This window comes from Astatotilapia calliptera, chromosome 15 (assembly GCF_900246225.1).
Source record: "Astatotilapia calliptera chromosome 15, fAstCal1.2, whole genome shotgun sequence".
Classification (NCBI taxonomy): Eukaryota; Metazoa; Chordata; class Actinopteri; order Cichliformes; family Cichlidae; genus Astatotilapia; species Astatotilapia calliptera.
In genome coordinates, this window is record NC_039316.1 from 17259199 (window position 1) to 17273145 (window position 13947).

General features: G+C 38.3%; 1 protein-coding gene across 2 annotated transcripts; it reads left to right on the forward strand.

Moving 5' to 3' along the window:
• Positions 1–413: 413 nt before the first annotated feature.
• LOC113006478 (sterile alpha motif domain-containing protein 3-like) lies at positions 414–7772 on the forward strand. Of its 2 annotated transcripts, XM_026142473.1 has the most exons (7): positions 414–588; positions 1780–1836; positions 2772–2866; positions 4373–5451; positions 5554–5709; positions 6597–6686; positions 6771–7772. In XM_026142473.1, exons 4-7 carry the CDS (start codon positions 4381–4383, stop codon positions 7059–7061), a joined length of 1608 nt encoding a protein of 535 aa, XP_025998258.1. In that variant the 5' UTR covers positions 414–588; positions 1780–1836; positions 2772–2866; positions 4373–4380; the 3' UTR covers positions 7062–7772. The 2 variants fall into 2 exon arrangements, with proteins under 2 accessions (XP_025998258.1, XP_025998257.1); XM_026142472.1 differs by lacking the exon at positions 1780–1836.
• Positions 7773–13947: the final 6175 nt, after the last annotated feature.

Below are 13947 nucleotides of genomic sequence, written 5' to 3' on the forward strand. Positions count from 1 at the left end.
AGTCAGTGCAACACAGAAATTAATAAACACCTCCTTAACTTAAATGTTTTAGTATATTGAACAAAATACTTTTGTCATCAATCAACAACAGAAAATATTAAGTTTGTGTAACATGTAAAAGTGAGTTTGAACATCCTTCATGTTTGAACTGCCCATAACTGGACCATAACGAAAAAATTATTACAACTGCCATAAAAAAGAAGAAACAGAAAAAAACTGAGGTTGGCACCACTACCTGGTAAGTTTCTTGTTTTATACTCTTTTATAAATATGTACTAGGTACAGGAATTTACTGCGTAAGTTTAGTCTGACAATGGCAGCTACATGATGCGAATTGACACTCTGTGTTATGCTAGTTGTTACTCTATAAAAGTAAAAGCATTTGAATTTTTTCCTGTTATTAATGAAATCTGTCAATTAAATCTGTCACTCTGGTGGTTACTTTGGTTAGCCATAGGTGTGTATGAGACCATGCATACAGCAGAGGGTAACCCCGTAGCATATGTTCGTATCATCACAGGTGTAGCAGTTGTCTGCATTCTTATCACTTTGTGGGAGTAGAGGTGTGTTTCCCCTAGACTGTGTTCGGTGAGTTAACTAAGCATTGAATTCTAAATAGATTAATTACAAGTTATATTTGTACACTTTAAATTCGATGGTTTTAATCATAGTTTAACTTTAGCAACTTTACTATGCTAAAGTTGTTAGCTAGCTTTCTTTTAGCTAGCAAACGTTCCTCGCAAATACGAGAGTACATTGTCAATTTTTCTACTTATACTTAAAGTTTGTCACTTGTCAGGGTGCATTTGGTTAGCTGATAGACCTTGCAGACAGCAGAGCATGTTCAATTTGAACCTGTATATGTTCAAATTTACCAGTCAGCAGCTGCCTGCATTTTTACTATGGTCTCAGAGTAAATTTGTGTTTCCACGGTCTTGGGTGAGGTAACTAATTACTGACAGAGTGAAATGTGGTGAATTTATGCCAGAGTATTTATGTGAGTTAAAGTATTTCTATCAAATGTATTGATATTTTAAGCTCGAATGTGAAATATGCCTGAGGTTAAAGTTAGTTGACCTAGCAAGAAAAAACAAAATTGTGTGTGTGCACACACGAATTGCTTTCGTTACCTTCTGTAATTTTAAGCATAATGTGAAGTGTGGTATTGTGGCATGTCAACAGTGGTCTTCAAATAATTAAATAGAAAATTCTCTCACACATTTGGATATGACACAATTTTTCCAATTTTAAACTACAGTCTGTAGATTTATTATATTATTTTTGAATTTTGGATTCATCTTTTCAGTGTTTCATTGTAGTGTATTAGAGAAGGTTTTATACTTAAAATAACTTGTTAACTCAAAAGCCTCGATAAGTCTTTGCATTACCAAAAGTTGCAATAAATTTCAAAATGCACTGGACTTGTAAAATTTGCAAATTTGAAACACCAAGAAGGAAACAGCTCTTAAAGCATTACAGGCTTAGACATAGCCATGGTGAACTATTTATGCCTTGTCTATACTGGGATTGTTACTGCTCATTTAAAACATGGAATAGCTTGCGAAACCATTTATCAAGAAGCCATTCATCCTCTGATACAATGACATGCTCAGAAGTCTTGTCTTTCAAATGTCCATGTTGCTCTTTAAGCACATTTTCAACTCAAAGGGAATATTTTAAGCATATTGGGCACCATTTAAAAAAACTGGAAACTGTCGCTTGTGTTTTTGAAAACTGTAACTTCAAAACAAACGTTCATGGAACATATGCTTCTCATAGGAACCGAAAACACAATCCTCACTCATTGGATGACTTCAAGCCTGAGCTGATACAGAGGTGTGTCAATCGTTTGAATACAGGAGATGATCCTCTTGAGGAACATATTGAAAATCCATTGAGTGAAGATGAAGCAAATGCAGAGGATGAAGAAATTGGTGAATTGCCTAATTTAATTGAGAAACATTTAGCCCACCTACTACTAAAACTGGAAAGTATATACAATGTTTCTCACAAGTGTATTGATGAGTTAGTTGAACAGTTACAATTCATTTCTTCCTCTGCTTCAGGTCCTATTCTAAAACAGATTTTACAGTTAAGCCTAAAGAAGCATAATTGTGCCTTTGATGATTTAGTGATTTCAGATATGGTTGCAGACCTCTGTCAGTGCAACCCACTCACATTGGCTTTTGGAAATAAAGGTCCTCTTTCTACCTCTTACAAAAGAAGCCAATATTTCAAGGAGCATTTTTGTTTGGTAGAACCCACTGAGTATTTGCTTAGTGTTGGGGAACGGAGAAGTTTCCAGTATGTACCTGTTTTAAAGTCGCTGAATGAAGTCTTGAAAAAGAAAGAGATCCAAGATTTCCTTACACAGACCTCAGAAATGGATTATAGCTCTGAAACACAATACACTTCATTTCATCATGGCACTAATTTTAAAAATAATCAACTGTTATCAGAAGAGAGTCCAGCCATTTCCCTCATTTTGTATGTGGATGAGTTTGAAGTGTGTAATCCACTTGGTACCTCAAGAAAAAAGCACAAAATTACAGCAGTGTATTGGGTTTTGGCTAATGTACCACCATTGCTCAGGTCCTCACTGACATCAATCTACCTAGCCATTCTATGCAAATCTGATGATGTAAAACAGTTTGGTTACAGTGCTGTCTTTGAGCCACTCTTGAAAGATCTTGCATGCCTAGAAGAAGAAGGACTTTACATTCCCTCATTAGGCATATGCGTCAAAGGTACTGTGTTTTGTGTTGTTGCAGACAACCTTGGTGCACACTCTCTCGGAGGATTTGTGGAGAGTTTCTCAAGTGCGTATGTCTGCAGGTTTTGTCTTGGAGAACGAACCCAAATCCAAGTAAGTGACGTTCGAAGTGGAGCATTTAGTCAAAGAACAATACAAGAACACAGGGTACATGTTGACACTGCAAAAGGAGATAAAAGTCAGTCTCATTGTTACGGAGTAAAAAAACTTTGCCCACTGACTGAAAATCTAAAACATTTCGATGTTTTAACTGGCTATCCGCCAGATTTGCTACATGATCTCTTTGAAGGTATTGTACCTTTGGAATTAGCACTTTGCCTTAGTACCTTAATCAAGGGAAAGTATTTTACTTTGGATGAGCTTAACAAATCAATTAAACAGTTTCCATACAGATGGGCTGATAGAACTAATGCCCCACAACCAGTTCCATTGAATTTTGCAACAAAAAAAACTGTTGGGGGGAATGCGCATGAAAACTGGGCTTTGCTTCGCCTCCTCCCCCTTATAGTTGGGGAAAAAATACCAGAGAGTGAACCAACATGGCTGCTCCTTCTCAACCTTAAGGATATAGTTGAACTTGTCCTTTCATCTGTTCATACAGATTCAACCATTTGTTTTCTTGACAGCAAGATTTTCGAGCATCGGCAAAGATTTCAGGAAGCTTTCCCACAGGAAAGACTGATTCCAAAACATCATTTCCTAGAGCACTATCCACAACTCATAAAAGCTTTTGGTCCACTTGTTTTTCTGTGGACTATGCGTTTTGAAGCCAAGCACAGCTTTTTTAAGCGTGTGGTGAGGCATACTCGCTGTTTTCGAAACATTCTGTTGTCTCTATCAGTGAAGCATCAGTTAATGATTGCCTACCATCTACATGGAAATCAAACAGCCCAGCCTTCTTTACAGGTAACAAAACTATTAACAGTGAATTTGACTGTGCTGAGAGAAGACATTAGTAAAGCAGTGGAAAATAAGTTCCCTGGGGAGTCAAATGTCCAGATAGCAAATATTGTGTCTTACAGTGGCACCAGTTACACCACTGGAATGATCCTGGCACATGGATCAACAGGTGGTCTGCCAGATTTTGTAGAACTGATTCAGATGGTGGTAATTAATGGAAAAGTTGGCTTCATTGTGAAATGCTTAAATGCGTGGTATTCTGAACATTTCAGGAGCTTTGAGCTTGAAAACACTAGAAGTGTTAAAGTTATTGAGTCCTGTGATCTGTCTGATATTATCCCACTGGCAGCATACACTGTAGCAGGGAAGCGTATGGTGACCCTAAAGCATTACATCCATGTGCCATAGAAGGCAAGGTAGCCAATACAATACAGTATGGCCAAAGCTGCTTTATCTTCCTTGTATTAGTTTATCTTTATAGCTCAAATGGTAATGTTGTGGATAGTAATGTTTAATCAATAATTAGAGATTTAGTAGTACAACTATCTTGCTCTACCACAAGTCTGGAAGGCATTTTACACATGACTGATCTTCTCTGCAGAAGTATCTAGTTTCCAGGGTGATAGGAGGTATATTCCACCACAAGTAAAATTCAAAAGCTAAATTCTGTTTTGTTTTTTTGTTTTCCTTTTTATATAGGTACCTCAATGTCTCATCCTGCTAAACTTCGGATCATACTCAAAGAGCATAACATTCAAAAACTGGACTTACCACATGGAATCCCTGGAACAGTGGAAGAACTTGAATCTATTGTGAAAGAGACTTTTGAGGTTGATGGGAAGTTTACTTTGCACTATAAGGATGCTGACTTTGGAGAAGAATATTTTTCTCTGACATCAACAGGTGATATCAAGGACAAGGACACACTTAAGGTGGTTCAGATTATTGAACCTCCCACAATTACTCTGACATTTAGTGATGTAGACAGTTCCTTCAAATCTGCATCAGAGACCTTGGTCAATGCTTCAGCAATTTCAGAGACATCAGTCTCAGAGACATCAAGTGTGTCCTGTGGCACCAGTTGCTCATCCGGATCTCAGGATACAGTCATTCTTTCCTCACCTGAACATTTGAGTCGGCGTTTTCAGCGCTGGCCTACCAATTTTTCTGTTCCTCGCTTTGCTTATGACACAGAGCTTTTACTTGCTTCAGGAAATGAAACTTTCAAAAAGGATGGAACGAAACTTAACTTTCCTCCACTTCTTCCAGACATCCTTGAGAAACTGGCTGAAACGATCTTTCAGTATGTTGCCTACCCAACATCTGCACAATTAGCAGATGTAGCTAAAGCACTTGTTCAACAACATCCTTGCCTTAAAGAACCGGGATCCTATAATGGATGCTATGGATGGCAACAAAGACTGAAATATAAAATGGGCAATTACAGAAGTAAACTCAGAGGGCTTGGGTGCCCTGAGCTGGATGTGAACTCTCTCAAAAGAAAGCAAGCACATGAGAAGACACCTTCAAAGAATCTCAAAAAGCCAAGAAAGGCTGAGGTGAACTATTTGCCACCTCACCCACAAGGAGAAACAGAGGAAAGCTTGGAAAAGGAAAGATTGGAACTTCTTGATGAAGTGAAGAAGAGGAACAACTATCGGATCATCAGTGAAAAAATGGCCAAAACATTCTCAAATCGCAGACAGGAAGTTGTTAATCTGGCACCACCTGTGAATGACTTCAGAAGTAGATGGCCTGCGCTTTTTGATGCAGCACAGGTGATTTTATTACATAATTTATAGGATAACTTATAATAGTGACATTGTGGATTACATTAACACATTGTGCTTTTAATTGTGTCTTTTTTTTATTTTTTACAGATAAATGATGAATTCCAAAGGATCACCACTGTTAACTTGGAAACAACATTCATGGCAAAACTGGACCAGTATTCCACAAGAATAATGTCCCTGGTCTCTTCAAAAGGCGGTGCTGCAAAAATTAAGATTGAGCGCATCAGGAACATGTTGCAAGAGGTAAAAAAAAGAAGCTGAATATAATTGATAATCTTACACACCTTAAAAGTTAATTATCTAATTCATTATCTCAGGAGCATTGTTGGCTATCTTTTACTGAAGAGTGAAAAAGTGAACATCAGAGGTGGACAGAGTAAAAATTTGCTAAAGAAAACATCACTCAAAATATATTTGTCTGTTTTCTTTGTTGTAAGAGTCAAGAATATAGTGATGCATTTGTAACTTGGTAACTCAGATTGAAGAGAAAAAGTAAAACTCAGATGCATAAGTATTTTGCACCTCATAAGTGAGATGAAAAGACATTAATGTAACTTTTGGTCACATAATTGCAAACTGAGGTAGGTAAATTTAAATAGGTACTTTCCATGTCACATGTAACTTGACAATACATTAAGGTAAGTATGGGTCATATTACAAATAATGTGAGGAGAAAAAAACTGAGGTAATAATTTGGAGTGTTACAAGTATGTTCATCAACTGCACAATAAACGTTTGAGGAAGACAAGTTACACAAATACATTAAAGAGGGTAGATAGGAGCTTTTAATGTTTTAATCACATCATTACAAGACTTGCCCACAGGTGGCTTTTTCCAGTTCTGCATCACATATCTCACATATAACTATTATAGTTGAATCCATAGAACTCAACAAAAACTGTTTGAAATAGTCTCCAAATCTAGGTTATATTTACTTTCACTCACCTTATCCTACTGCTAGCAAAGGGTGCATTGAAAGCAGGGCAGTATGTAACAGATTAAATTCAAGTTATAAAAATTAAATTGTTTATTTGTTAAAAACAAAAATTAAATCAATAATTAGCAAAACGCTAGTCCTATGAATGTAATATGTTTGACTTTTCGCCTAGTAAACTTTTTTTATTCTCCAGAGTTCGGTGGAAACAAGAAGAGAGGTCGCAATCCGTTGCCTGATGGTGTATCTGAAAGAGAAAGAAGAGGATCTCTTCAGAGAACAGCTGGTAGGTAAATATCACATTGTTTTGTGTTATATTTTTAAATGGCACATAAAATACTGACATGTTTCTTTTTAACCTACTTGCCAGGATGGTGAAGAACAGTTCCCAGAAGAAGTGGTAAAGATCGTAGTCACCAGACGTGCAGCAGTGTCTCCTCCAGCCGTCGCTAAAATTGTGATTGAAGGAACAGCTGTCCTGGAAGACCTTGATGTGCCCAGAGCATGTGCCTTAATGATGGGACTTATATACGCTCTCAATCTGAGCTACCCCAAACAAGTAAAGAACACTCTAGAGGTATTCCAGAAGGTGTTTCTGGAACTTGATGGGCTTAAAGCCAGCCCACGGGTAATGTCTCTTAAGTACAAACTTCTGTCATAAAACAAATGTAATTTAGGCTGCAATATTCAGATGTGCTGATGCTTGTGTTTTTTATGCAGTCTTAGACAAGTGTAGTTTTGAGAGTTCATAATGCGTATAACCTTACCTTTGAATTGTTGCGTTGTTAAATATTAAAATGTTTGGTAATTTTCTTGATTCTGTGATATTTACCAAGTTGATAGGTTAAAGTTAATGTTTAATAATAAGCAGATTTGCTAAAACAAATTGCCTTACGTTGCAATGTTTGTTTTCTGAGGTATTTTAGAAGGGTGTGATTTAAAATTATTGTTATTTGGAAGATTTTATATATATATTTGCTGCTTTATTTAATATACCTTTACAAATCTTTATAGTGGTTCTCAAAATCGGTCATCAGGCCCCACTGCTCTGCTTGTTTCTGTTAATAACTAAACACTGTTGATTGGCTGGTGTGTTCAGTTAATCAGAAGTTGTAGACACCATTGTGGAGTAAGAAAAACAAAGTAAATTGGTATGTTTTAGCTTCTGATTCAACACACCTTGTCCAGTTAATAAACATGTTACATTTTATTTTGTTACTGAGGTTGTTTGTGAAGGAATTGTACTGAAATACATTGTTTTTGCCCACTCATTTATAATTAAAGGGCTGCTGTAATGTTTGATTTATGTTGTATGACACAGAAGTGTATTTCTTCAAAAATGTTATGCAATAAACTGTTTCATCAGTTGGAATAATTTAAATGGCTATGTTTGCATGGATAATTGTGAGTAGGATATATGTAAAAAAGTAAGTTAGATTAACTCAGCTAATGTAATTTGTCAACTCAATATTTCCAGGAATTCTAAATTAATATTAGGTTGCTTAAACTTAATTATGCTTTTAGAGGTCAAAGTAAATCATGTTGGTTTGTTGAACCAGTTGAGTTAGCCAAACCTAAAAATTTCTTGCTGGATTTACTTAATAATATGCAAAATTTGTAACTTAAAAAGCTAAGTGGAAATTGTTACCTCAATTTTTTTAAGTTAAGCCAACAAAACATTTTTTAGAGTGTACATTGACACGCTATAGGGAGCTGAATTCCTGCAAACACACCCCCACACACACGCACATTATTTCCTTTCAGGTCTGTTGTTTCTTCCTGACAGTGATGCATTCCAGACAAGCTCCAAGTTCAGTGCAATGTCACCCTGTTGGCTGCTGTTTGTTTAAGAGCTATTGTTTCATGTAGAGGTGCAAGTAATCCCTCTGCAGAAATCAAATCTGTTTAAACTTACTCTTGAACTGCTGTTTTAACAGCTTTTGCCATTTCATCAACTGTCACTTAGAACTTCTGTGGTTAAAAATATTTCATAATCTCAGCAGTGACAGCTTGTCCAATGTTCTGAAATGTACTTGTTTCCGAGTTAAATACACTCTTTTAATATATTTCTATTCTTCATGATGCTAAATCTTTCTAGTGTAGGGACACATGAGTATCTTAATAAGTTAATTTCTTAATGTTTTCATATATATCGCATACATTAATATATAATATATATATTGTATTGTATACCTATACTGACTGCTCGGTCTAGCAGGCGCAAAACACCAGCAAAACACCAGGTAGACTGAGCAGTCAGCTAAGTCTGCAAGACTAGGCTGACCAAGCTGTGTACTCTAAGTACAAGATCCATTGGGTTCTGGGGTCTATCACACCAGGCAAGACCCCAGGTGCAGGCAGTGTAAAGATGCCCCTGAGACAATTCAGCACATAACAGAAGGGTGCAAAATGATAGCAGCCAGGGCATACATGGAACACCATTACCAAGGAACATTTGTGCCGAGTGTGCCCTGGAAGTCCCGAGGTCAAAGTAGGCGACACCCCCTAGGGTGGTGGAGAATGACCGAGCTAAGATCCTGTAGGACTTCCAGATATAGAAAGACAAAATGGTAATGGCTATAGTGGTGGTAGAGAAGCAGAAGAAGACGGCCGTAGTAATCAATGTAGTGATACAGAATGGCAGCAACATCAGGAAGAAGGAACACAAGAAACTTAAGATCTCTGTCCAGAAGAGTGCAGTCCTGGGAACAGCTAAGATACTGTGCAGGACCCTCAAGCTCCCAGTCCTCACTGCTCAAGCTTGAGGGATAGACTGCCATGTGTGTGTGTGTGTGTGTGTGTGTGTGTGTGTGTGTGTGTGTGTGTGCATGAAATGTATGTATTCGTTAAGCTTAACTAATTTCCTCAATAACAGTTGTTTTAGCGATTTATTGCATAATATCTCATATAGACACAGACCGATATACAAAATGCTTGAAATCTACAAAGAAAAATACAACTGAAAATTTTGAGGGAAAAAAGAAACAGAATAAAGCTCCTTTGGTAGCTTTTGTACTGCCAGCAGTGAGCTCAACATAAGCTGATATCTTTAGACCATTATTAGCTGGATCCAGTAAATGACGCAAACTCATTGTGCTTTTCGAAAGGCAGATTAACACCACCCTGCTAGGGTTACATGCCTCCCTAGGGGGTTGCAATCATATGCCTAATCCTTTGATCTCAAGAGGTAGTGATGATGATGATGGTGCTGCTGCTGCTGGTGGGAGCTTATAGAAGGACCTGTCTGTTTATAAAAACCCTGGACAAAACAGATTGTCTTTGATTGGTCTAAAAGGCTAAACTGTACAGCTGTGAACGATCAGCTGATGGCTAATTGTTGTAAGAGCAGGGTTTCGGGGAGGAGGACAATGAGGACAAGGTTTTCACAAAGACATCCTGTGTTGTCTCAAAGTTATTACAGTTTTTGCCCGTTGCCTGAACACATTTTGCAAAACTTTGCTCATTGTGCCAAAACCCTAAACACAAGTACACATGACACAACACTGGGAAATATACCATTCACATCTGCACCAAATTGAAACTACTCTCAAAACCTAAACTCTGCTATCAAAACCTGACATTCCTTTGTCAAAATGTAACTCTGTTGACAAAATTACACATACTTGCATCATATGCAAACACTTACAGAGCAGGGGGAACACACTAGTCTACTTTATATAAAGCACTGCAGTCTTTGATTTCCATTGTTCATTCAGAAGGCATATTTTCAGGAGACACATTTGCAAACAACCAAAAAAGCAAATAGGCCTACTCAGTATTGTACATTGCAGCACTGTACATTGCAGTACCATGAATTCAGATAAAGCAAAAAAACAAAAACAAAACAAAAAAACCCCCCATAATACAGTAATAGAAAAAACACTATACTGTAAACAAAAAATCATGACAATTGTGCATACGTGGGCTCATGGATCCCGCCGTCTGTTGGGGTCTGGCCACAGGATCTCATCAACATCGCAAGCAATGTCTTCTCCCGCTAGGCACTGGGGAAAATATCCTCTTCCATGTCAAAACCATCCATGGATTGCTGTCACCTGAATGTCGCCGCAGGCCTGTTCCATTGCCTGCAGAAGAGGCATGCAGGCATGTGGTTGGCGGTCATATACACGCCATCTCCAAGCCTAAAAAAATTCCTCTATAGGGTTTAAAAATGGTGAGTAAGGGGGCAAGCATACCACTTCAAGTTGACTTTGGTTGGAGAACCAGGCCTGGACCAGAGCAGCCCGATGGAAACTGACATTATCCCATATCACCACAAACCTGGGCTGATCTGGTCTGTTCTGTACAACTATATCATGGAGAGCATCTAGAAATGTGAGTATATGTTGGCTATTGTATGGACCTAGTTTTGCATGATGATGCAGAAGCCCTCGAAGGCTTATGGCGGCACACAATGTGATATTTCCCCCGCGCTGCCCTGGAACGTGCACAATTGCCCTTTGGCCAATTACATTACGACCCCGTCGTCTTGTTTTGCACAGGTCGAATCCAGCTTCATCAATGAAAATGAATTCATGAGGCTGTGCAGCTCCATCCATGGCCAAGATTCTCTGTAAAAAAAAAAAGAAAAAAGAGAACATATTACTGCACTACAGTGCTACACATACAGAACCCTCACCCATCACACAGGTACCTGTGTAGCTCTCAGAATGTATTCATGTGGTACTGATATGGTACATATTCAGCTCGAAGTCCTTTGACCCTGTCACTGTTCCTCTCAAATGGGACTCTGTAGAGCTGCTTCATGGTGATGCTGTGTTTTCCCAAGATGCGTCTGATGGTGGTGATGCTCACATGGTTTATGTTGTTGAACACTTGCCTGTCTGCAAGTATTTGCTTTCGTAGCTGGTGGAGACGCATAGCATTGTCTGCCCTCACTAGGTCCACAACGGCAATCATGGTATGTTTCACAGAAACTACCACTTTGGCTGCAAAAGGAGCATTAGCACCCTGCAGTACCCTGCACACTTGATATGGTAACTGTAGAACAGTACTATAAAAACCATCTGAGTAGAGTAGAAGGCAGTGAGATGAAGACAGACCTGTTTTCTAGTCGGAATGTTCGAATTACAGATGCCACTGTGAAGCGGCTTAGATGTGGGTGGACTCTCTGCCCAGCTTCCCTCATAGTCAGGCCGTGGTTGATGACATGGTCCACCAAAGTTGCTCTTATATCATCAGAAATATGGGTCCGTGCATGGCCTCTTTGACCTCCTCCTCCTCTTCCTCTTGCTCTCCCTCCATCCATGCTTGCAAAGTTCTTGAAATGGCTAAACTGAGGGCTTTTTGTGGTTGGCTAATTGGTGTTCAGTTTTGCAAGTAAGTGCCTTCAGGTGTATATTTGAGTGGTTGCAATTACCCGATGTGTTTTGTATTTTGGATACATGTGTTTTCCAAATGGCACCCTGAAATTTCATTTTTGAACGAAGTGTCTTATGTATGAAATAGAGTGTAGCATGCAGGACCATGTGTGTTGCATAAAGGAGTAAGTGTGTTGCATAATTGCAACCAGAGTGCAAAGCAGCACTTTTGTTTAAGGTATGGGTACATGTGTTTGAGGTATGGTAACAAAAGCTTCAAGTTGTGTTACTTTAGTCTAAGCATGAGTTTATAGTGTTCAAGCAACGGGCAAAAACTGTAATGCTCTTAGCTTTCTTATAGCCTCAGTTTCCTGTTCTTAGCTGACAGTAGTGGCACCTGGTGTGGTCTTCTGCTACTGTAGCTCACCTGCTTCAAAAATGTGACATATTGTACATTCAGAGATGCTCTTCTGCATACTTTGATTGTAAGGAGTAATTAATGGAGTTTAAGTTGCTGTCTTCCTATGAGCTCCGTTCAGCCTATCTATGCTCCTCAGACTTTGACATCAATAAGACAGTTTCACTCAGAGAACTGCAGCTCACTGGACATTTTTCTTTTTCGGAGATGGTTGTGAGGGAAAATACCAGTAAACAGGCTGTTTCTGAAAAACCCAGAGCAGCCTGTCTGACACCAATAACCATTCCACATCCAAAGTTACTTAAATTGCTTTTCTCACACATTATGATGCTTTATTTAGCCAGCTTTAATCTGTCACATTTTAACAAGGATGTATGAATATTAGAAGGGTCTAAAAATTGTGTTTGTTTGCTTATTTGTTCCCATTCTCCTGGTTATTTTTAATGATGTCCTCCATGCAGGGCTTAATATACTGGGAGTAGTGAATTCACATAGGTCTTTCATCTTACCTCGGCTACTAAATGTTATATGTTATAAACTAACATAAGGCTGATATCAGTCATTGTCACAAAACTTGAAGCAGAAAATATTTCTAAAAAATGTTTAATCTAAAGTAACTGTCGGGTCTATCAAAATACTTTCAAATTTAGCATACTTTGAATAGTTTTGAAAGTAAATGTGTAGCAGAACGTTAGAACCTCATACATATTCACTTTCTGTGCTATACAACGTGCCAAGAGAAGCACAAGTTATCATAAAATCAGCATTTTTGGTGGGCCACTTGCAAGCAAGTAAGTTCATGCACAATGAAGACCCTGACTGAGTCTCATAAGGGCATTTAACACTTTTAATGGTTATTATAAGAAGCACATTAGCAGAAGTAGAGAAAAGAATCTTAAGATTTCATTAATTTCAGTACAGCGAATAGGAATACAGGGCTTCAGACTTCATCCATCTGCCTGTGTGTGTGTGTGTGTGTGTGTGTGTGTGTGTGTGTGTGTGTGTGTGTGTGTGTGTGTGTGTGTGTGTGTGGCACAGCACATGCTTCTTTCTTTCTTTCTTTCCGAGGAGCGTGTGTGATGCTTTTGTGCTGATTTCATGGTTATTGTTGTGTTATTGTTGTGATCGGGCTGCAGGCTGGGGGGTGGAAGTAAGGCCCACCATCTGTCCTTTATTCGCACTATTGTCTTTCACACACACTACTATCACGACCTTCAACCCCTCTGCCTACAATAGGTCACCTGGACACACTCTTCAAATAAACCAACGGGCAAACATTAAAGTTTAATGCTAAAAGAAAATTTGGAGTAGACATATTTACACACAATGTGTGATTTCTTTTTAAGTGTAGAAGCAATTTTTTACATATGTGAAATTTCTAAGATTTCTTTTTTCAAATTCAGGGGTAAGCAGTTGTTCAGTGTTTTTAATATAATCGCGCAATTTGTTGTATTAGAGTAGATTGTGTACAAATGTACATTTAAATGCCATCTCATCTCTTGTCTGTTTAAATTGTATTTTTTGTATCTGTTCAAAGATCTGTTCAATAAGATACACGATTTCCTATAAATATATGTGTTTTAAATAAAAGTCTGCATGTTTTATGCATATACGTGTTGGCAGGGAAACGCCCAGCAGCCACTGTGTTAAAGGACAGGAAGCGGATTTTACTATTCGGCCACAATCCGAGTTTGGACACTTTACAAGAATCACCAAAACATAACCAGAAGTTCTTTTCAAAGTAAAAGCCGGGGGACGTCGTATAGAAGTTTAATAGAATAGAAGAATGGAATCTCCTTCCACTGTCA